This window comes from Lepidochelys olivacea (assembly GCF_965140295.1).
Source record: "Lepidochelys olivacea isolate rLepOli2 genome assembly, chromosome: 11".
In the NCBI taxonomy this organism is placed as follows: Eukaryota; Metazoa; Chordata; order Testudines; family Cheloniidae; genus Lepidochelys; species Lepidochelys olivacea.
The window spans coordinates 4,191,862-4,215,065 of NC_140421.1; the positions used below are offsets into that span (position 1 = coordinate 4,191,862).

Here is a 23,204-nt window from a genome sequence, read left to right on the forward strand (position 1 = left end):
GGACATGAGAACCAGACAGTGAAACTGAAAATGTCTAGAAGCAAAAGTGAAACTGACTAGTTGGTTTTCTTGTTTACTTTTTCATTTTTTAAGCCCCACAAAATGCAATCTTAGTGAAAAAAAATTTTGTTTTACATTTTCTAAAAATGGTTTTAACAAATTTAGGTGTTGCTGGTAAAATCTGTTGTTGTCGTATGATTTTCGATCTCCTTTAGAGACAGTGCACGTGGATAAGCTCTTTGTACACAATTGTGTAGCACAGATGCAATCATACAAACTGGTTCGTGGCCTCTAAGGTCATAGAAAGAGGCACAGTTTGAACATAAAACACTTTGCTAATTCCAAGAATTTATGCAGATTTTTCTGGAGGAGCAGTATAGAAAAAAAAATGTCCTTTCCAATCATTCTGTTGGATAATTTTATGACCAATGAGGGCCTGGTAATAATATATTTCCGTTCTCAGGCTTCAGGGTATAAGATGCTCTCCTCTGGACACCAAGAAAGAGTTCTGTTTCTTACTATACAGCCTGGTACAGACAGCTAAGTGCATTGTGGATTGTTGGGGTGCTGGGGTTTAGGGGGGACAGGGGTTGCATTGCTGCAAAGTATCAGACATGAGTCGCTACTGGAGGCAGGCAGCTGACCTGATGGACCAAAAATTTCAGCTAGTATTACTTCTCCTTTGTTCTAATTGGCCAAACAATGTGTCTTGTTACACAGCGGTAGCCTAGTGAGACATTTTCCTACCTGGTGTAACAGATGACTGCGTGTGCTTAAGGCAAATTATGGCCCTTTCTGTGTGGGTTCACTAGCCAGGAGCCCATAGCAGTACTTTATGGATTGGCCAGTGCCTGGCATAGTAAGGGGAATGCATTTTGCCACAGCATGGGAGCCACTCGCAATCTTTGATCTCCCAGGGAAGTCTCCATCCCTGGCAGTTTTTAATCAAGGTTGGCTGTTTTTCTAGAAGACCTGCTCTAGTTCAAACAGGAGGTATTTTGGGGAAGTCCTATGGCCTGTGCTATGCAGGAGGTCAGACTAGATGGTCACAGTGGTCCCATCTGGCTTTAGACTCTATCTCTGTATTCATCCTCACAACACCCCTGGAAGGGAGGCCCGTGCTGTTGTCACGGGGGAACGGAAGGATGGAGAGGGTAAGTGACATGCCAAGGTCACACAGGGAGTCTTTGTCAGAGGAAGGGATTGAATCCATGTCTCTTACATTTTGGGGGGTTGTAGCACAGAGAGGGAAAGTGCTAGGAAGGTTTGGGGGTGCAGGTTCAAATCCAGCTTGGGAAGCAGGGGTTTCAGTCTGCCATGCAGGAAGGGGGGAAGCATCAAGCTGGGAGAGGAATTGCCTAGTTTGGCAGCCAGGAGCATAGTGAGTAGTGAAAGGATTAAATTGGCTGATCGATTTCCTGCTGATGAGATCTATTAGAGAGTAGAATCGTTTCTCAAAGGAAGTGGCAGAAAACCGATTGCTTGCAACGTTTAATGCTGAGCCGCACACTGTGTTGTAGGAAACAATCTCACGCTAGTGCAGAGACAGGATCAGATGGTCCAACAGATCTTTTCCACCCGACTCCAGGGACATCCTTAAGAATCAGGCTGGAGTCATAGATCATCAGGGTGGGAAGGGACCTCAGAAGGTCATCTAGTCCAACCCCCTGCTCAAAGCAAGGCCAATCCCCAATTTTTGCCCCAGATCCCTAAATGGCCCCCTCAAGGATTGACCTCACAACCCTGGGTTTAGCAGACTAATGCTCAAACCACTGAGCTATCCCTCCCTGTCCTAGAGTTGAGTGGTTTAGATGTGTGATTTAGATGCTGAAGGCACAAGTCACTAGGTTAAGTTTCCTGTTGGGTTTTACTTTGTCTCTTCCAGCGCATGCAACCGCGTGTTTCTTCTGCGGGTTGATAACGATTTTGCTCTCTCTTCTGTTTTCCCTTTTTCTTGATAGTGCTGGCGAAAGGTGACAGATTGACAGTGCGAAAGACTGAAATCCTCCCTGTATTTGTCCCCAAACCAGCACAAGAGGGGAGGGATAGCTCAGCGGTTTGAGCTTTGGCCTGCTAAACCCAGGGTTGTGAGTTCAATCCTTGAGGGGGCCATTTAGGGATCTGGGGCAAGAATTGGGGATTGGTCCTGCTTTGAGCCGGGGGTTGGACTAGATGACCTCCTGAGGTCCCTTCCAACCCTGATATTCTATGATTCTATGAAGACTCCTCCACGCAGTCCCCTCCTAACCCACCTCACCCCTTTAGGGATGACACAAGAGTTCAGTCTCCATGGCCCATTGAGTGCTTGGCTTCTCTGCTTAGGCTGGCTACAAGGGCCCCAATGTATTAGAAATGGTGGATTTTGTGATGTAGAGACCTGTCCACCAGGAACAGGCCGGTGATTCCCCACCCACCCCCTCCTCCACCTCCCCTGCTCATTTCTACTAGGCCACTAAACAGCTGTCAGATTATAACAGCTTTCACTCACTACTTGCCTGCCTTGAAGTCAAACCAGTGTCCTGGTGGTGAAAGGCTCCCTATCCTGTTACCAATCCCCAGAGCTTTTTCTAGACCAGGGGTTCTCAAACTTCACTGCTCCACGACCCCCTTCCAACAACAAAAATTTCTACGCGCCCTCAGGATGCGGGGACCGAAGCCTGAACCCGTTCGAGCCCTGCCACCCCCAGTCGGGGGACCCAAAGTCAAAGCCCCAGGGCTTCAGCCCCGGGGGGGGGAGGGGGCTGCAATCTGAGCCCCATCGCCCAGAACTGAAGCCGAAGCCTGAGTCCTGCTGCCCAGGGCTGGGGCTTCAGCCCCGGCCCCCGGCAAGTCTAACGCCAGCCCTGGTGACCCCATTAAAACCATTTGAGAACCACTGTTCCAGAGTTTTGTGGCTACCTCTCATGCTGCTGTCTTTAAAAGGGAGCTTGGCATCTGTAATGGGGCAGATCCCCTCCTCTAGAGTCCCCTGCTCTAACCACTTGGAAAATAAGAAAGATCTCCCCTTTATCTGAACATTGCCCTGAAGCAAAAACACTCCCCTATTCTACAACAATAGCCAAAATTACTCTAATCTCACCCCTGGAATCTCCTCACTCCTGAATACTATTGTATTTACCAGACCTTTACCAGAAAATACCATTGTATTTTCCCCTTAGCTTCCAGGCCTGTCCTTGTTATGCTCCGTCAGGCCTGGCTAGGTTTTGTTTAGTTAACTCTGATTTATGTTCTAACAGTGCTGTCATTTCGGCAGAACATACATGCACGTTTTTTGCAGGCTGCAGCAAACTGAGCCGGGTTCCAGCTGAGCTTTAGGGAAGGCTCCTGCTAGCCAGAGAGAGCAAAGTTACTAACTGTCCCAAATTGACAGCTCCTCCCTGTGCCTCTCCTGTTGAGTCATCTGACACCAGGGCCTGAGGAATGATTTCTGACCCTTGCTGTGTGATATTCGTTAGGGTCCTGTTCCAACCTGCCGTACCTCCTTCATAGCAATGCAGCTGAGATTTCTTAGGGGAGCTCATTTCCACTTTGGGGTTGTCTCCTGGGCCCAGACCTCTGGCAGCTCAGGGCCTGGAGTGCCAGGACATCCTCAGGGAAGAGAGTCTCATGTTCCCATTTGTCACATAAAGTTTTGCAACTTTTTTGTTACCAGTAAACACGGCCGTGACGAGATGTTGGCACCTCTGATTCCGGCCTTCTGGCGCCCCGTTACCACCAAGCAATTCATGGGGCTGTTTACAAATCATTTTCTAGAAGGGTGTTTCTCTCTCTTTCCCCATCTCCCTCCTTGCTGCTTGGAATTCCTTGGGGGATGGGTAAGGGAAGGACTTGTTACTTTCTCCACCTGTGGTCTATGTCTGGTGGAAGGGGGTGCAGAGAGTTTTAACCATTGTAACCTCTGATCATGGCAACAAAAATACGGGTCCTGACAATATTGAATTGAGCTGCCTCTCTATTCTCCCTTTGTTCATCCCTCTGCATCTTCTGTAGTTCCAGAGGTCATGGAGAAATCCCCACCATCTGGAGAAATGCTAATCTCTCCATCATCAAGACTGAAGCTACTGCAGCTTCCCATTGTAAGCCTGATTTTGAAACAGCTCCTCCCCCCACAGCCCACTGTAGCCTCACCAAATCCAATCCAACCCACCTGCCGTTCCCTTGTGTGGTCTGGTGCCTGAGTCAAATTGCTTTTAGAAACCCATGCGAATGAACCAAGGCAATTCAGAGAGAGGATTATTTGCATTAGAGGCCAGATCCTCAGCCAGTGTAAATCCGCACAGTGTGACTGAAGTCAATGGACCTTCATCACATTACAGCAGAGGGAATTCTTGCCCTCGGAGTTTTCATTCCTTGGAAAGTTTCCTAATTGTTTTATTTGTTTGATATTTGTGGCTCACCCTAGCTCAAAAATGGCTTGCACTAGGGACGCCACATGGGTTTTTATTTTGTTGGCCTCACTGAGGACTAGCACCTGTGACAGTTTTAGGAGCATTCGGTGGCCAATACTGCAAACACTTACTCATGAAGTCAGTGGGACTGTTTGAGTAAGTGCACGGATTTTTCACCTGCATAAGCATTTGTGGGACTTCTAAGTTATTACAGGCAGTTTAAGTAGTTGTGTGATTAAATAAAGGGAATTACAGCACTCTCTACCACTGCATCCCTATGCCTCCTATAGCAAAAGTATATTGCAGGGACTGTTTTACCTCTCCCGGTGACGGAAACACTTCAGCATCACAGACAGATCATGCTAAGCTAGCGATCTGACCCTCTGCCCACACCGATCATTTAGACCTGCATTTTTCAGCCTGCACAAGTGCAGGCCTGAAGTCGTTCCCCTGGGTGCGCTTTTCCCAGGCACTAAACTAAGCTTTTTTCTTCTCCAGCTCAGACCAGGTGCAACAAGGTCATTGGGTTAACGCACTCCCAGGCCTGCATTTCAAATCAGTGCCACTTGTTTTAGAACTGCCCAGGTGGTGTAAAACACCTTCCTGTTCCTTGTCCCAAATAGTCACTCCCTACAGGCAAGCAGCAGCTGACTCAGCAGAGTCTTCTCCTGCATGTTGGTGCAGAGGAGACGCGGATCCGGTGAGAAGGCCCCAGTGCGCCACTGGCCCAAATAGCTCCTCGGGAAGGGGAAGGGGAAGCCTTTTGAGTCACCGCTTCATCCAGCTAGACTTGACAGATGGCTCAGCCTGGTTTTCCCCAACTGGGTGCAGTGTGCTAGAATGTTGGTGCCCAATTCTCAGCTTGTGGGCTCATCGGACTGAGAGATGGAGAAGAGCTAGTAGATCCTCCAGCCTTTCTCCAAACCATCGCAGGGTCATTCCCTACAGTACCTGCTCCAGTGCGTGACTCTAGTCTAGTTCTAATAGTCCGAAATGATGACTTGGGAGACGAGGTCACACATCACACTGTCCGAGAAGTATCTGTGATATCTAGCCTAAATATTACCTCTTCATCACACCTAGTTAGACCCCCGAGAGCCACCTGAAATCATCCTTCAGCTGTTTACGCTGTGGATATTTGTAGGCTGCTACGGTGTGTACTGTTGATTCACCGCTTGGCTAAAGTAGGCAAAACGTTGGCCCATAGTTCAATGAGTCATAGAATATCAGGGTTGGAAGGGACCTCGAGAGGTCACCTAGTCCAACCCCCTGCTCAAAGCAGGACCAATCCCCAACTAAATCAGTCCAATAGTTCAGTCCTTCCAGTCCCCTGACCACTTTTGCTGCTCTTCTCTGAGCATCGCCCTGTTGAGCGATATCCTTCTCTTAAGGGGATGCGCCAAACAAAGCAAAACATCGCCGGGGGAAGGGACCGTCGTCTTCCTGCTCCAGGATGCGCAGCCTAAAATTGAATTAGCCTTTTCTGCAGCCACATGTCACGTTGCAAACTTGCATCGGATGTGTGCACCGCTCGCACCCTGGGCCCCATTCAGCATCACTGTTTCTCAGCTTGCTCCCTCCCAGCAGGGACTTATGTTTCAGACTGTATTCCCTAGGTGGCTTTGCGTCAGTAGTTCCAGCTGAATCTGCCCGTTTCTAATCCGTTCCCCCCCACACACCCCTTTTGGGGGGGATTCTGTCTGCATCGCTGCGTGCGACTCCTCCCAATTTAGTCTCATCTGCAAACGAACATCACCCATGTGCTCTACACGCAGTGCGGCGGATCCTGCCCCGACCCTTGGCAGTCCCCCCAAGTGCCCCCTACAGCCCAGAACTCTGCCACTAACTTTTACCAAGCCCAAAGCGCGTGGCAGCTGATCACGTCCGACTCGAGCCATCACTCTTGCTTAGAAGGACGAGGTCCCTGAAAGCTGGCTTGAGCTCAGGCCCTGGCCGCTTCCACGCCTGCTTGTGCCAAAGGATGCTGAAGCTGAGCTCAGTGTGCCTGGCTGGAGATCTGTGGGGGGGTGCTGGGGAACTGAGATCACCAGCTGACCTCATCGGGGCGTTGGATCTGAGCGGGAACCCTAAGGCGCGAGGCCTCATGCTGACCAGCCTCCCTGTCTGCCACCTGCCTGCCTCTCTCCTGCAGCTCCCTGATGAACGGGGTCATTTGTTCACACAACTGCTGGCATTAGAGGGCCTGTCCCTCCTGCCAGGGTTTTCCTAAGCAGCCCGTTATTGTTGAGGCGTTATTATCTGGGTGTAAAAGTTCCCTCTCTCGAACCAGATTCCAGCAGGCTCTGTGCAGTCCCTCACGCCCTTCGCTTTCACAGCAAAAGGGAAAACCCTGCCAGGCGGTTGGATCAATATGTAACCCGCACGCCTCCTGGGTGTGGTGTTCTGTCCCCTCTGGGGGCACCGAGACCACTTAGAGATTAATGAGTCTGCTACAGCCTCTGCTAAGGGCCATGTGGCTTTTAGCTCATGTAGTAGAGGTCCATGCGTTTAGCTCCAGAGGTCCCAGGTTTGATCCCGCCTGCCGCCGACCGGAGTCTGTCAGTGTTATACTGAGATAGGGCCCCGTGCCCCTGTACCTCAAACACAGGGTCAGTTCCTGCAGCTGGGTTAGACCAAATGGCTCAGGGATGTGGTGATGGGCTGCAGAGCCTTCCTCTCCCCCTCCCCCCCCCCCCCCTGCCAATCATGAGCATGGGTTCAAATCCGGCCTGGGTTGGAAGCGACAGAAAGTTTGTCAGCTGTGACAGGTAGCTATTAAAGTCACAGCTGCATTGCTCTGGGTGGGGGTGAATGGGCAGGGCTGTTTACCACCATCCACTGCAGCTAAGCCATGTACCCGGCCAAGCAGGACCCACAAAAGTAGTAAATACAGAGGAGGGTGGGAGCCCCTCCTCCCCCAGGGAAGGGTCAGCAGAGGTCCCAATACACTGGATGAGACACAGCCAATAGTCATTGTTAGTGGGGGAGACAGGAGGGCTGAAGTCAGGGCAGGATCGAAGCAAACCCGGTCTCGGCAGTTAGTCTATCTCCTGTCTGGGCTGTGCTCCGTGGAAGAGTGCGCACCTCAAACACAGGCCAGCAGGGGGGAGCGGGAGGCCACCGTGGGGCTGCCTGAGGGGAGACTGTGCAGCTGCCCTGCGCTTGGGAGTTACTAGTACAGAGGAGCCCAGGAGGGCTGGAATCTGAAGGGGTTTGGGTTCAAGGCCAGGTTTGGCCCGTGTATAATGACAGGAAATTGTTTACATGCCGCCGTAAGGCGTACGTCGATCCTGGGTGCTGGGCACAGGACGGGATCCCTGCCCCCAGGTGCTTGCAGAGTAAGGGGACGATCCTGCACGCTGCTGAGCTCCCTTCACTCTGACTGAGTCCCGGGTGCGCTCAGTGCCTCGCCGGGTCAGCACCAAACAGCCCAGACACACGCCCCAATTGCACGGGCCACCCTGGTGGGCCCAGCAGGTGGAGTGCAAGAAGGAGCTGGCCCTAGGCGGATCTGGGGGAAACGGTCCTGGGTCTGGAGGCACTGCAGAATCAAAGCCTCCGCTTTGGTCGCTAGCCCAGTCCAGCTGGGTGCTGCCCACCCTCCAGCCCCACTGAATTCACTGGCGCGGGGGGTGGGTCACAGCACTCAGGATCAGACCCCACGTGCTTGAGGGGCCTCCCTCCCGGTCCCCTATTGTGTGTAGAAAAATCCCAGCTCCCCTGCCTCTTTATTCCATGATTCCAGGGTGACATGAACTGTGAGCCCGGCATAGCCAGTGCCTCTATTTTGTCCCCCATGAGAAGGGTCGCAAAACACGACAGAGCCTGGAAAACATTGTGGTTTTGTGAGCACTGCCTCCGGCAGTTCTGGGGAATCGGTCCCAGCTGGGCAGCTCCTGCCACTGCCGGTACTGTAGCCTCGCTGTCTCGAGCAAGGGTCCCGTCCCACGAGCTGGGAACGCTTAGACGCTTTGAAGGGGCGGCAGGGAATGGTGCTGGAAACCAGTAGGTGGCGCTCATCCCTTTGAGTCAGTCCTGGACCAATGCAGTTACAATAAACCGTGTTCCTGCCTTAAAATTCCTACATCGGTTTCAGCTTGATACATGAGTCTACTTCATTGCCAGCCCTAAAATGTAATGTCTGATTGCTGTGTGCTGGTAAACAGCTGCCACATTCCACGCCAGAGGTGGCTGCCTTTCAGTGCTGGGTAACGTGATCCTTACCTTTTTCCCTGCCTGACCAGCTGGTTGGGAGGCTGAATCAAGTAAACCAGTCTGTCCTCCTCCAGCACCTTTCACCTGAGAAGCTCAAAGGATTCCTTATTCTTATTAGTTAGTACTTACTAGAGGATTGCACGTGTTACTGTTTACGCAAGCTGAACTGTGTCTTATCCAACTTTTTAGGTGCAAAGGGCTTGTTGAGTTTTCCAAAACACCATAAACAGTGAGTTTCTATGGCTCGACAACAATGCAGTCGCATGTTATAGCCCCTATTTCCTGGCCTCCAGCCAGCAGAAAGCAAGAGACCGTCAGAGAAGTTAAAGAACTGCCTCGTGATCAGGAATAAACTCACGATGGCCAGTGCAGGGAGACCATCAGAAGCTAGTACACTCCAGTAGGGGCCTGATGCACATCCCAAAAATCAGCATCGCTGTAGTTGCCCAGAAGCAATGAAAAGAGAGCTTTGCCCTGTGCTTAGGAAGATGCATGTGTAGTGGTAGGTGCTAGAGGGCAGCAGATCTTGTTAGGGTTGCTGTAACTTTCACTTGCATGATTTGTTTCTCCCCAGAAACTGGGTTTGATTCTTAGCTACTCCAAGGCTCCTTTACATTGGTCGTGTGGAGGGGGGGAAAGGCCCCCCCGAGAAACTCCCTTATGAAGAGATCCCACCCAACACCATGTTCTATTCCCAGCACTGCCTCCGGCCCTACTCGGTGATTTTAGGCAAGTCACTTCCCGTCCCATGCCTCAGTTTCCCCATCTGGAAAATGGGGACAATGATGCTGACCTCCTTTGTAAAGTGCTTTGAGACCTACTGATGCAAAGCACTATAGGAGAGCTAGGGATTATTACTGTTGTTAAACTGGTCCTGCTCTCAGCCCGCTGCATAGGAGGCAGGCTGGCTTACGGCTGGCGCATGGTTATTCTCTGCTTACCAGGGCCCATGGGAGATTAAGGGAAGCAGAGCACAGTTTAGAGCAGCCCTGAGGCTGTTCTAACTTGTGTCAGTCACCACACAGCCCCAGAATTCAAGCTGCACAAAGGTTGCTTAAAGCAACTTTTGCCCCCCACCTTTCCTGCCCCAAGGAGTAACTAAGACTGGGGCCCACTGAGTGCATTAGGGGCCCAGTGGAGATGGGGCATAGTAGGTGATGCCCTGCTCAAACTCCACCCACCATCCCAAGCTCCGCCCACATTTCAGAAGAGTTGGCTCTCTCCGCAGTAGTCCACAATGTTTGTGAATAATTAAGCTGCCACCCTGCACTGGCAACCTCTCAAGGAGCCCCAACGAGGAGCGAAGAGGCCAGTCCTTGCCCCCAGCAGCGACTTCCTCCCCTGGGTCCCGACGGCTCTCTCGAAGGGTAAAACGGTGGAAAGGGTTAGCGGTTCCTGCTTCTGCGAAAGGCAATCCAACTGTAACTGCTTAGAGGTTTGCCCGGGCTGCTGCACTGCGAGTGGGGCGGATCCTGATGGAGTAGGAGGCAAACTTCAGTCTCCTTCCTGAGCCACTAGGGCCCTGCATGCCCAGCTGCAGACGCTGACCCGGGAGGTTCCCCCCCGTCCCCATCTGTATTCTGCAAACCCCCTGGGTCTTGTTCAGCCCCAGCAGCCCCGACTTGGCCTGTCTGGGGGTTAACGGAGCAGGTTTGGGGGGCGGAGGCTTTCGGCAGGCGTTAATGTGTCGCTGACGTGGGCGTCTTACCCGATTGCAAAGCCCGGCTCAGGTTCTCTCGGCCAGAGCGAGGAGGGGGATTGGGTGACAGCGAGAGGCTGTATCGGTGACGCGGCCTGGGCCGGGAGTGTGCACGCCGCCGGATACAAGTTGCTCCCTAATGTTCCAGCCAAGGAATACATGATCCCTGGCAGGATCCCACTGAGCTGCTGTTTGGGGAGGAGAGGAGAGCGGGGTCTGGCAGCTATCCTTGCCACCCTCCCCCAGCCCTGGGCACCGCTTGGCCCTCCCTTCCCAACTGGGACGCCAGCCTCATGAGTAACTCTAGGAAAGCAGGAGCAAGGGAACCATGGTTGGATTTCTGGAGCTGGGGAGCCCCCTGCCGTAGGCCCTGAGAGGTGGATCAGTGGATTGAAAACACAACCAGCTCTCCCCATCCAGCCCCCTCCCTCTCCCTCTGGCAGACAAGGACTCAGCTAAAGTGAGACCTGGTGTCTTTTGTAAAAGCTTCGTCAGCTGGGCTGTGGTTTTGCACAAACTAAACCATGTCCGGTTTTCCCCTGATCCCTCATTTCACATGGTGGGAAGATGCGGGGATAGGAAGGCGAGGCCGATGGAGGAGTAGGCTGTCGTCACTGTGACCACTTCAGACCCAGCTTCGGGTGCAGTGGAGATCAGAAGACACGCCAGGGTGTTGATCGGAGCAAGATAATGCTCTGGCGAATACGGAATAACAACTCTAGGGGTAGCAGGAGCTAGACAGGTGTAAATCAGTTTGGGAAATACCAGCCCCCTAGCCACGCACCCCTCGAATCCATTCACTTTACAGGGCGTCTGCTCACACATTTTCTGTCTCTCCTACCTCCCGAAAGGGATCGGAACTGGGCCATCCACTCGCTACTCATGATTCTGGCTCGCAGATAAATTCCAGGTTTGCAAAATTACAAATGACAGCAAGCGGGAACAAAGAGCTCTGTTTGCATCCTTATTATATGCCTTCTCCCTGGCCATACCTGTGCCGCTGGTGGCCCCTTCAGAAAAGAGGAACTGCTGCATTCAAGCTGGACCAGGCCATTTTCTTGAGTGCCCAGCAGACCCCCAAAAAACAAAATACACACAGCAGAGTTTGAGAAGATCCAGGACCCAGGCTTCCAGTTCATGATAATCTCTGTAGCCGACACTGTACAGACAATAGGGGAGGCTGGCCTGCGTGCTGGGCTGCACATCCTGGTTTGTTATTGTAGGGTTGCACAGGAATGCCAGGCTGCATGCTCTCGTTTGCTATTGCAGGGTCGCACAGGAATGCCAGGCTGCATACCCTTGTTTGTTATTGTAGGGTTACACAAGAGCAGTGGGCTGCACATCCTGGTTTGTTATTGTAGGGTTATTTATTAGGGTTATATGTTTTTAAAGGAAAAATTCAATCTAAACTATTCATTCTAAAACCAGCCGCAGACCAGGAGAGAGATGTTAGTGCTCAGCTGGCTCTTCCGCCCGTAGAGCTTGTCCCCTTACTGTTAGAGCTGAGGATTCAGTGGGCATGGGATCTTGGCACTCTCTCATTATTCCAGCAGGAGCTGAGCACCAGTGCCTGGGCCCAGTGTCCAAACCAAGTTTTTAAAGCTGACGATGCTGGAAGAGCAAGAACAGTGACGGCAATAATGCTCTTCAGCCAGGGGCATTGTGGGGGTTTCCTTCTGTCCTCTGGAGTATCAGGGCTTGGGCACTGCCGGAGATAGGATGCTGCACCAAGTGGATCTGGCATTGTACCGCCTCGCTTCTTACCTGCCTTCCAAGGCTGATGTTCTGTGGTCTATGGGCCCGATCCAGCGCCTAATGCAGTCAGTGGGGGTGGCGTGAGGTTGAAGACGGGAGAGTTATGCTGGGGTACATGCTGCTTTTCTGCCCGGCTTTTCAGTTGGCCTGGCGAGGGGTTCACTTTATATAAAAGGGGCATCACTCATTTATGCCCAGGGTGTAGGTTTGGTTAATACAGCTTGGCAGAATAGGGGATTCAGTTCAACGATCTGGTGAATGAGAAGATTTCAGGGTAAAACCGCGCCACTTCCAAACACCAACGCCTTGCATAGTGACTGGTGGCTGCTGGCTGGTCATTGTAACTGACAAGACACACACCGTGCGACTGACCGGCTCCTGATTCCCAACTGGTTCATTCTTCCAGGCCTGATCTTTTCCTGTTTTATTTAATGAATACATTTGTTTCCTCCAGCAAACAAAGAAAGCCCTAAAACACACATCATCAGCACCTGAGAAAACCCGAGTGCACAGATAAGCCTGGGTCCTCATGAGATGAGAGAAAGGGAGAATGGCTCAGTGGTTAGGGTGCAAATCTGGGACTTGGAAGACTTTGCATCAATCCCCTGTTCTGCCAGAGACTTCCTGTCTGAGCATGGGTAGATTTCTGTGCCTCAGTTCCGCCATCTGTACAATGGGCGTAACAGCACTGTCCTGCCTCCCGGGTGTTGTGAGAATAAATACTTTAAAGGTTGTGAGGATGTGAGGTACATCAGGCTCTGTTGAACCCAGTGGGTTTGAGTAAGATCCTGAGAGGCTGTAGTAGGATTTGTTCAGCAGTGATCAGGTTCACTGCATGGCTTTGGATAATACACGTGAGTAGCTGCTAGGCTGGGACACTTGACTTTGGCAAGTAGTGTATTTGGGTTTTCTCAGGGCTGGGAGAGGAAAAGTTCGACTTGGCGTTGATTGAAATTGTGAATTGGGGTTGGGTGCGGGGGGCTGGACTGACAGCTGTAGGGACCACAGGGCCTGAGCTTCCACCCTCCAGCACACCAATTCTGAGACCCTCCCGCCCTTATGAAACCCCCTGTGATGATTTTGCAGTGTTTTGCCTGGTGTTAAGTGGGAACTAAAGGCATGTGCTGCCACCTGCTGATCCACAGGTGAAATGCTTTCTTTCTGTAAGTGCAAGTACCCAGGGGCAGTGATTGCAGGACTGTTATTTAGCTGTCTGGCTTGACACATTCCTGGGGGCCTGTGAATGACACTCTAAAAGATAATATAACAACTTCCATTACATTCTGCCTCCTGTAAAATTTCCCCTCCTATCCTACATGCTGTTGCAGTGTTCCCCTGTGCTGTTAAACACAATGTTCCACCCCAGAGATGGCTGCATTAGGTCCTGGTGAAAATCCCTTGTTGGCCTTTTCCTAGCCTACACCTGGGCTAGGTCAGAAAATAATTTTCTTTACATTGATGGATGTCTCTGCTTGTCACAGAATCGTCTTCTGTGGGGCTGGTGTCCCATCTCCCCCAAGATCATCTGCAGGCTTATTCCTTGCCCGAGGATCATCCTTTGCACATGTTGGGTTCATTGTGACCAAATTCGAATCAGGTGCTCTCATGATGGCGTGGGGGGGGATAAGTAGGTGGATGTATTTGTATTCCTGATTCCGTTCCACTCTTCCCCCTGTTCTCCTCCTCCCCAGTGTTGTGCATTTGCCATCTCTTTCTGTTGCTTCTGCCAGAGGGGGCCCCTACAATAGAAGAGGCCTGGTAGGAATATGACCCAGGGCTCCACTGTCTCTGGAGGGGAGAGCTATATTCACATCTAGAACCGAAAATAACCCTCTTTCACGCCAGTGGCTGTATTAAAGGTCACAAGTCAGCTAAGTATAGGCTGTCACCGGCTCACTCCTATATATAAGCACTCAGGAGCCCTGCTGACATCCCAGCTGTTAAAATCATATTGGCTGGGAGCAAAGTGTTCAAAAGGTCTCCCAGCATATATGGGGGTAACTACAATGGATGAAACAGCAGATGACTTAGGCACAGACACACACACAGAGCTTGAGGCTGATCATACCAATAATAACTCATCCAGAAGGATCCCCCCAGCACTGCAGAGACTAGATACATACTGTACAGGGATGACTTAGCCACCACAAACATGCATTCCCCTCCTGGTGGACTGGGACACCCATTCTTGCAATGAGACACAGCAATGTGACACACGAGGTTTTAATGTGGACCCTGCGTTCAGCTACCGAAAAGGAACCTTGCAGCTCTGCCAAAGCTCCCAAATCCTGATGCAAAGCATCTCCTGCTATTCCCCTCCTGAGCCCTGTATATCCCTGCCAGCTGCCCCCAGACATGACCTGCAGGGACATGGTCTCTCTCAAGCTAAGCCTGCCAAACCCTGAGGTGATTTTGCCCTGGGGGCAAATGAAAACCAGCAGGAGAGAAGCAGGCCACCCCACCGCCATCTCCTCCGCAGTGGGATTGGCCCTCTGAGCCCCACACCCCAAAGAGACGACGGTTTTTCCACCCAGCCTGAGCCGATTGAGGTGCTGTGCAGAAACCGTTCGTGGCATGGCGTTGCCCTACAGACACCCGGTCTTGTGCGCGTCCCAGCGTCGATCTGGGCGTGTGTGTGACCAAGTGTGCGCATTCAGTAACATACCTGCGCCTCTCTTGGCTCGATGTAACGATACACAGTGGTCTGTGTCTGTGGGGGCCACTCCTTGGCCCAGTGAGACTTAGTCTTGTGAGAGTCGCAGAGGGGTGCCCTCGTGGGGAATGGCACTGGAAGGAAAGGTCTCTCCTTTATGGGGAGATGGTGCCCAAGGCACTGCGATGCTTGGCATGGCTCTCATTAGGTTATTCAGCCCTCCCTCCCTCCCTCCATGCCTGCTGGAGAGGTGCCAGGCAGTCAGAAAGAGGCGTACATAGGGCTGGCCCCGCAGGTTACACGGGTTGCTCACGGAGAAGTCACTCTGCTTTGTCCCTTCCTCCTCCAGAGCGGGAATCCCGCGAGCACGAGGAGCCGACCACCTCGGAGATGGCGGAGGAGACCTACTCGCCCAAGGTGTACCGGCCCAAGCATGGACGCCTCTCCGAGCTCAAGGCCGAGGCCCTGAAGAAGGATCGCAGGAAGAAGCTGACCTTGTCCAAGTTCGTCGGCGGGGCGGAGAACACGGCGCATCCCCGGGTCGCCGTCCCCGAGCTGAGGCAGGAGTTTGAGCTGGTGAGTGCTGGGTTCCCCTCGCCTGCCCCTTTTCTCCGGCCTGCCCCCTAGTGCCCCCAGCAGCAGGTGCTGAGAGAAATGGGCATGGTTGCCCGGGGGGGCCATATTGCCACGCAGGAGATGAGGCTTTGCCCTGCTCTCTCCTGGCCCCGCGCTGGGGAAATCCATCCCTTCCAGGAGCCCAGCGGGTCACTGACTTGTGGGGCGTGTGGGATTCCCGGCTCTCGGTTGGTGATGGGGCCAGGGCTTGCTGGGCACCACCTCCTCGCGGCGCCTCTCGCTGATCCTCTCGCTCCTCTGGCAGGGCCCTTGCCGCAGGCAGATGGAGGCTTCGCTGCAGGAGATCAAAACCAGCGAACGAATGACTCCCCGAGCCGTTCACCTTCCCAACTGCGACCGGAAGGGATTCTACAAGAGGAAACAGGTGAGCTCCCCCACGGGAAACCAGCATGGCCCCTCCCCACGGCAAGGGTCTGATTCTGTCAGGGCCGCTCTCCCCCGTAGCTCTGTGTTGAACCAATATGGTGCAAGGGGACGTTAATGATGACCCCTAGCTCTTACACAGCACTTCCCGTCCTTAACTCTCAAAGCGCTTCACCAAGCATCGCGCCTCGGTTTCCCCATCTGTAAAACGAGGGTAGAGCATTGACGCGACCTGCCCACGCTCACCGACAGAGCCAGGAACAGAAACTGACCTAGAGCCCCGGTAGCCGCTAGGCAACACTGCTGTCAGGCCACTGGGGCTGCCCTCTTTCAGCTGAGATGTAAAACTGCGACCAGAAGTGGCACGAGTCAGGGCGTGGGTTCCAGGGCTCACCAGTCGTGTGCGCAAACCGTGCCGTCGGTTCGCCGGTTCTCTCCCACAGTGCTCTGCCCTAGACATGCCCTGCAGGGTTCCTCTGGTCGTCTTAGTGGCGGGCAGTCTTATTACCCACCCTCCTGGGGGGTCGACCAAGTCAAGTGGCATGAGGCACCCCATGCAGCAGCTAGCAGGAAGCTGCATCTTCCCTGAATCATTTATGAGCAGAAGCACCCGGAGGCCCTGGCCTTGGGAATCGGGGGCCTGGGGTCCACTGTGCTAGGCATGCTGCACACCGGGAGCAAGAGACAGAGCTCATGGTCCACCTGGAGAAGCCGGGCATAGGGTGGGAGAAAGGGAGGATTACTGACCCCATTTCACAGAGTGGGAACTGAGGCCCAGAAGGTTGAGCTGACTTGCCCAAGGTCGCACGGAGCCAGGAACTGAGCCCGGTTCTCTCCTGAGTCCTGCACAGCACCTGAGCCCTGGGGCTAGCCTTTGGCGAGGTCGAGGGCTGGTGCCAGGTTGCGCCCCATTAGACCTGGCGGCCGCGTCTCGTCCCCGGCTCGGAGCCACGCGGCACTGCGACCTGGGCTCTGCTCCAGGCACCGTTACTTCCCCGTGACGCGCCCGCCGCTGAGCTCCCTTTGCGTCTCTCCTCGCTTCCCCAGTGCAAGCCGTCCCGGGGGCGGAAGCGCGGGCTATGCTGGTGTGTGGACAAGTACGGACTGAAGCTGCCGGGGACCAATTACGTGGCCGGCGACCTGCAATGTCACAGCTTCGACAGCGGCGTCACCGAGTGAAGGGCCTGCCCCGTCCCCTGCCCCCCGCCCCCACGCCTCCCCACGCCCCGGGACTCCGAACCCTTTCATCTCATTTCGAAAAACGGAAGAAACTGAGGACCTCGGAATCTGCAGCCCGTCCTCGCCTGCTCGGCGACGGCGACTAAAGGAGAAGAGGGAAGCAGAAGTCAAACCGGCGCCGCCTTCCCAGTACAGACCCCCCCCCAAGATGCCCCCAAACTGCTCTCGACTCCCCATGCAGGGACGCAGCCAGCGCCAACGTAGGAATCGACTTGGGGGCTTTTCTATTGTGGGTTTGGTTTGGTTTGTTGATATGGGAGGGGGGGTGTCTTTTTTTGTTTGTTTTGGTTTTTAGACTAGCCAGCAACTTTCTAAACGGTCTCCAGCGAAACCAGACAAAGCCCTGCGACGGGGTACACGTCCACCGCTCAGCCCTTGCGTTTGAGTGGCTTGCTTGGCTCTGCCAGAGCTAACAATGCCCCCCACTGGCACCAAAAGTCCTTTGATTGATATCTCTGTGGAGATAGGGCACAGCTTTCTGGGCAATCGGCGTCTAGAACATTGTTGTAAATGGGATTGCATTTCGTTAGGAAACGAGGCCGGGGATGCCAGCTCCTGCCAGCAAAAAATGGTTATGGTTCCTTTAAAAAAAACCCCCAAACTAGCCAAAAGATAACCAATCACCTTTCAGTTCCATCGGGGATTGTTGTCCCTGAGCAGCGTCAGGAATCTGATTTCCTGTCGCGTGAGATTATTTTAAATGTTGTTGGCCATCGGTGTGTGGCAATTTATGTTCTGTACGGCAGACAGGATATTGGGCTAGATGGACCTTTGGTCTGACCCAGTCTGGCCGCTCTTGTGTCCTGTAGACATTAACGGGCCTTTTCCCATGCTTAAAATCCTGCACTAGGTCAAGTGTTTGGAAAATCAGCGCCCAAATTCAGGCAGAAGGACCCCCCCCCACACACACACACACACACAATCCTGCAAACAATTTAGCATGTGTATAACTTTACTCACGGGTGCAGTCCCACAGACAGCTTTGCTTAAATGGCTGTGGGATCGGGCTCCAAAATCTTTACCACCCTCTGCCATGATGGGAAAACGAATGATATTGTCCTTGCCCATCATAAGAATCGTTTGCCCGGGGGGTGTGCGCACACCCACCCACAAATGCAAACCTCTCTCTTCTTCTGTTGCAATGGTAAATTACAAATGTCAAGTCTCTCCCCCTGCAATGAGCTCCATAGACACTTAGGCCTGGCAGAGCTTATTGTGTTATCGGTGCCCTAATTTGGCCAGGGCCGTTTGGCCAGCTTGTCGGCTGTTGTGACTGACACACGGAAGCCACTGATCTGACCAACTCAAGCGGCATCTTCAGGTGTGGCCAGATCGCTGCAGCCTTTGGACTTGTGTATTTTTTAACTCTTGGGACCGTTTTTTTCCCCCCCTACTTTCACCACGACAAGGGTCTTTGTTAAGGTCGCTTCCGACGAGACTCCGCAGCAAAGAGGACGGGGCGTTTGGCTGACTCCCTGCTTTGGCCAGCTAACGGCGCTCAAGCTGTTGCTGTCCATTGCTTTGTCGCTGAGTGCGCGGACGCGCCCACCGAAAGAACTAGCCCCCACCCGCATCCTGGCAGAGGCTCCGACTGGCGCAGCTCGTTGCAAGCACGCCCAGGCAGCGTGCTAATTAGAGACACGAAGAGCGTGCCGGTTTCTTCCCCGTACCAGCCAGGACGGGCCCTGCTGCGGGCTGATCCTCAGGAAAGCCGGAGCGACACCCGCGACACACTAGTGCAGATCAAAGGGAACCAAGGAATCTCCCCAAGCTAGACCGGCTACTGCATGACCGGGACTTGTGGGGTTTCTTCCTCGACCTTCCCAGAGGAGCATGGGTCTGGCATTGCGGGGGCTGGGCAGTGCCTCCCTCCCCCGCCGGGCTTTGGGCAGCCAGGGGGGGGAGTGGTCGCCCCGCTGGTTTTGCTGAGCGGAGCAGGGGGTTTTGCCCCGTGGGAGATGGGTAGGGAGTCTGTGTGTGCCAGCAGCCCCTGTCGGTGCTATGACGCTGTCCTCCCAATACCGGAGCGTGCTGTGTTCACGGAGCCTGATTCTCCGTTCCCCAGGCCCCTGCTCAGGGCAGAGGGCGTCTTGTAGTCTAGGGCTGGGCAGCCCCCAGCATCAGTAGGGCAGCCTCAGGGCTGCTCTGGCTTGCGCTCTGGCCACCCTTCCTCCCACGGCCAGCCGGAGACGCAGCACCTAGCGTTGTGCAGAGGGGCCGCAGTGTAACTGGGAACCAGGCCCTGGAGAGGGAAGCGGAGACCTAGGCTCGGAGAAGGGCAGTGATTTGAGAGGGGAAGCTGCCCCAAATGCCCTTCTCCCATCACCAGGTGGCGCCATTTCCCAGGGCAAGGCTGGCCGTGCAGGTCCCTGGGCCTCGCCATATGCGATGTCTCCCCGGTCCACGGACCCCGCCCCCCCCACACACAAACACCCAGCCCGGGCTTTGGTGCAGGGAGGTGCAGAAAGCTCGCGACACTTTTCCCTCGCCCCGCTCGCGTCTTCCAGGCTGCCAGCCAAATGCGTGTGGGGGACGCAGGGTCACCCCCAGGTACTCAGTGGAGTTACAGGAGGCATTTATTCTATGCATGTCCACAGATAGCACATCCATTGGGACCTGCCCCCCCCCCCGCCCACTCTAACCCCGTGAACCATGAAAAATGGGCCACCCTGCCGCCCTGGGCATCTCTCCAACTTGTCCTGGAAGCTCTGGGCTACTTGAAGGGAGAGGTGAGCACACGCTGCTGCGGCCGGGGAGCCCGCACAGTTCAAAGGCGTTTGACGTTGGTGGGCTGGGTCAGTCCACCGGAAATGGAAAGAAGAGGGGACGTTTGCCAAAGTCACAGCTATATCCTGGTCCGGCTCTGCTCCCCGCTCCCAGGGGACAGACCCGGGGTGATCCCACCTGGCTTCGGAGGTCACTGGGTGCATTATAGGGGAGCCACAGCCTTGAAGATCGGGGTAGGTGGCAGAGAAGAGAGCACGGGGGCCATGTACACCCCAAAGGGGGACGGACTGCGCTAGCAAAGCTCTCGCCTGGGGAGGCAGTGCCCCCATCCGCCTGGCTTGGCCAGTCCCTGTGCCGCGCTCCCTCCCCAAGTGACCCCGAGTCCTGATTCTTTTAGGCCAGTACCCATCGTCTTCCCTTCTCGTGCTTTTTCGCCCTTGCTTGTTCATTTGTTTTGCTTTTGCTTTAGTCCCCGAAACTTGAAAGCTGCGAAAGCCTGGCTGGGCAGGTGATGTGCCCCGGGGCCGGGCTGGGGTCTCACCGTGTCTGCACTCAGCTAGGGATGGCAACTACTGGCTGGGGGGGGAAGGGTCACTTCCAAGCTGTGTCTTATAGCTTGCACCCTGAGCCCTTTTATTGAAAAGTTGATGGGGCAAAGATGAGTCTAAATTTGCCTCTCGGCTACCCCAGGGTCAAGCCCCAAGCCATTGCAGTCAGGAGCACGGCTCCCATTGCTTTTACTGGGGGGAGAACTTAGTCCTCGCTTCTCTGCTCTCAGAGGTTTTTATGGGGGGGAGTGGGAGAGAAAAGGACTGTCTCTGTGGCTCCAGTGGGATCCCCCCGCACGGTACACACCAGGGCCGGGGGGAGGGGGGGGCACTAGACAAATGCTGGGCCTGGGTCAGCAGCCTAGAAAAAGCCCTGACTCTCCACGTTAAAGAGCTGAGCGTCGCCCCCATCTCACTGGCTGCTGCCCCAACCCCAAATGACGCCCCCCCCCCTTTGTACTGGGTGGCCAACGCAGTTCTGCCGGGAGGAACAACCCTGTGCCCCCGTGGGCCTGTTTCCCCCAGCCTGAGTGGCTCTAGAGGTTGGCGCTAGCTGATGGTGCTACAGCCGGCCGAAAGCTAATGCTCTTCTGCCTCAGTTTCCCCCCCTGCTGAAGTGATCTCCTGTGTGCCTGTGAGCTCAGCCCAGGGGGGAGGCACAGCCAGCCGTGGCCCCGTGTTACGGCTGCCAGTGGGATCCCCCCCCCCCCTTGAAGCATTAAAGCCGCCCATCGGCCTGCCGTCACTCATGGAAGGCCTGGAAAGGGGACGGCGGCTGGTGCAGATTCAGGCTGTCCCAAGGCCTTCTGCTTCCTGGGACCCCAGCAAGCACGCAGTGATTGGGGTGCGGGGCTGTGCATTCCCCCCCTCCCCCCCTGTGGATCAGCATAGGGGTCCCTTGCCTGACAACGAGAGACTGAGTGGGCCAACCCAGGGAAAGGGAACCCAGTGGAGACACAGCCCCTTAGGTGCCTCGCCCACACAGAGCTGTGGGTCTCTGCCGTCATTGCTCCCTCCATGGTCCCCTTCGGAGGAGCCCGGGGCTGAGCCCGGAGAGAGGCGGATGCCTGGCTGCACAGAAGGGCTGTCAATACTCCCTAGGGCCGTGACTGTTTGAAAACTGCACTAAGATTCGCCAAGCAGGATTGAGCCATGTCCCGGGAAGTGGCTCACCAGGACTATGTGACCCTCCCACCTTGCCCCAGGCCAGGAGTTTGTTTTGGGGGAGTGGTTTGGGTTTTTTTAATGGTGGATCGAGCAAACCCAGACGGGAAGACTCCCTCCAGTAACGGCTTAATCCCCGGGGAGGTGCCGGTGATCTCTGAGGCACATTTCACCTCTCGGTGTCCTTCTCACCTGAGTCTGTGGCAATGAAACAAGCGGGGCGGGGGGGCAAAGGAGGATCTAATGGGGTTCAGATTGAAAGCAAGGCCAGGGCGTGGTGGTGAGCAAATAGCTCCTCTCCGGCGGGGTTATTCCGTGTCTGTGCTGCGGCAGGCAGTCTTATTTTAAAACCACTAGTACAAGAGCATTTTGCACTATTTCTCCACTCTCTTCTCTCGCACGGTTGTTTTTTTCCCGAACGGAGTGTGTCGATTTCAACAAGCAACAGTTCACCTTGAGTCCAGCCCTCCCCGGATGAGCCCCTTGGCTTCTAGTCCAGTGCACGGCACTGCCTTTTGCTCCACCCCCCGCCCCACCGGCCTCGGTGCGGCCTGTCCACAGTGCAGTTATCGACCATTGTACTACCGCCGTTAACACCCCAGATTCCGAGATCCCTGCCTGGTTTTTAATCTTTAAGCAATACTCACTACACATTTTACGGTAGCTTTTTATAGCTTTACATACATACAGTAGCTCTGTTTTGTTTTGTTGTTTGTTTTTTTCCGTGTGTGTGTTATTGTTTTTCCAGTAAAGAAGAAATATACATAATCGTACTGGTGGGGAAAAAAGAAAAAAAAAGCAGTTTGTGAAAAACTGACAACGGATGAGGAGCTTAATGCTCTGTTTTGTACTTTTAAAAACAAATCTCACGTTTTATTAAAAAGTGAAGATTGCTGTATGCTATTTATTCAACTTATAATTTATGTTACTCTTTGATCTTTGTCTTTTCTCATGGCAAAGCATTTATTTAATAAAGTTATGCATTCAGTTAGCGCGGGTCTACGCCCTGGTGGATGTCTGCATGTGAGGGGGGGGCTGAGCATGAACAGAGCTCGCGACAATGTTTTGGAAGCAGCGTCACTATGGTAAAGGATGAGAGGCGCTTATAAAGCTTCATGCTTCCAGTTTTAGCCATTCTAACTATTTAAGGGGTTAGGCCAGGCCCTTCCTTCCATAGTTGCAGGGTTTTCTGTGTCTTGCTCTGAAGCTTTTGTTAGTGGCTTCTGTCAAAGATAGGACACGGGGCACCTCGAGTCTGCTCCATGCTGGCAATTCCTACGACACCGCTGGACGTTGCTAAAAGCTCTCACAAGGCTGATTCCTGGTTAGTTTGGATACCCCACATGTGACCAGTGCACGATTCCTGACTCTCCCACCGGCTTGCTGGGTGCCTCCCACAGGCCAAAATGTTCCAACTTAGGGTCCTCATGGGAGGCATCCAAGTGGAAAGCCGGCCGCTGCCTAACTTTAAGCAGCCAATTTGACCTTTGGTGGCTCTGTGCCCTGCCTTCCCCATTTGTAAAGTAGGCAGGAAATATTGACCTTCCATCATGGAGGGGTGGGGAGGGGCTTTGCATTCATGGCTCTGCCACGTTGGGCCTTTAGGCAGCTCCTCGTAACAATCTCTGCTCATCCTGATAAGGCCCCCTGAGCCTTTATGTCTCCACAGCCCTTCACAAACTGCAAGGACCAAATCCTCTGGCGAGGACGGGCAGAATCACACACCCCAGTTTACCAAAGGAGAAACTCAGGCACAGCGTGGCTAATGGAGCTAGCCAAAGTCTGTGTTAGGGCTTAGATCCCAGGAGTTCTGGGCC

The 23,204-nt window shown here is 53.9% G+C and overlaps 1 protein-coding gene across 1 annotated transcript in view; it reads left to right on the plus strand.

Moving 5' to 3' along the window:
• Window positions 1–22,378, plus strand: part of IGFBP5 (insulin like growth factor binding protein 5) — a 32,946-nt gene extending 10,568 nt beyond the window's left edge. Inside the window, exons 2-4 of the mRNA XM_084643204.1 lie at window positions 15,060–15,286; window positions 15,591–15,710; window positions 16,757–22,378. Of these exons, the coding sequence (XP_084499330.1) occupies window positions 15,060–15,286; window positions 15,591–15,710; window positions 16,757–16,888 (479 nt within the window). The 3' untranslated portion in view covers window positions 16,889–22,378. The remainder of the gene's footprint in view (window positions 1–15,059; window positions 15,287–15,590; window positions 15,711–16,756) is intronic.
• The last annotated feature ends 826 nt before the right edge of the window (window positions 22,379–23,204 follow it).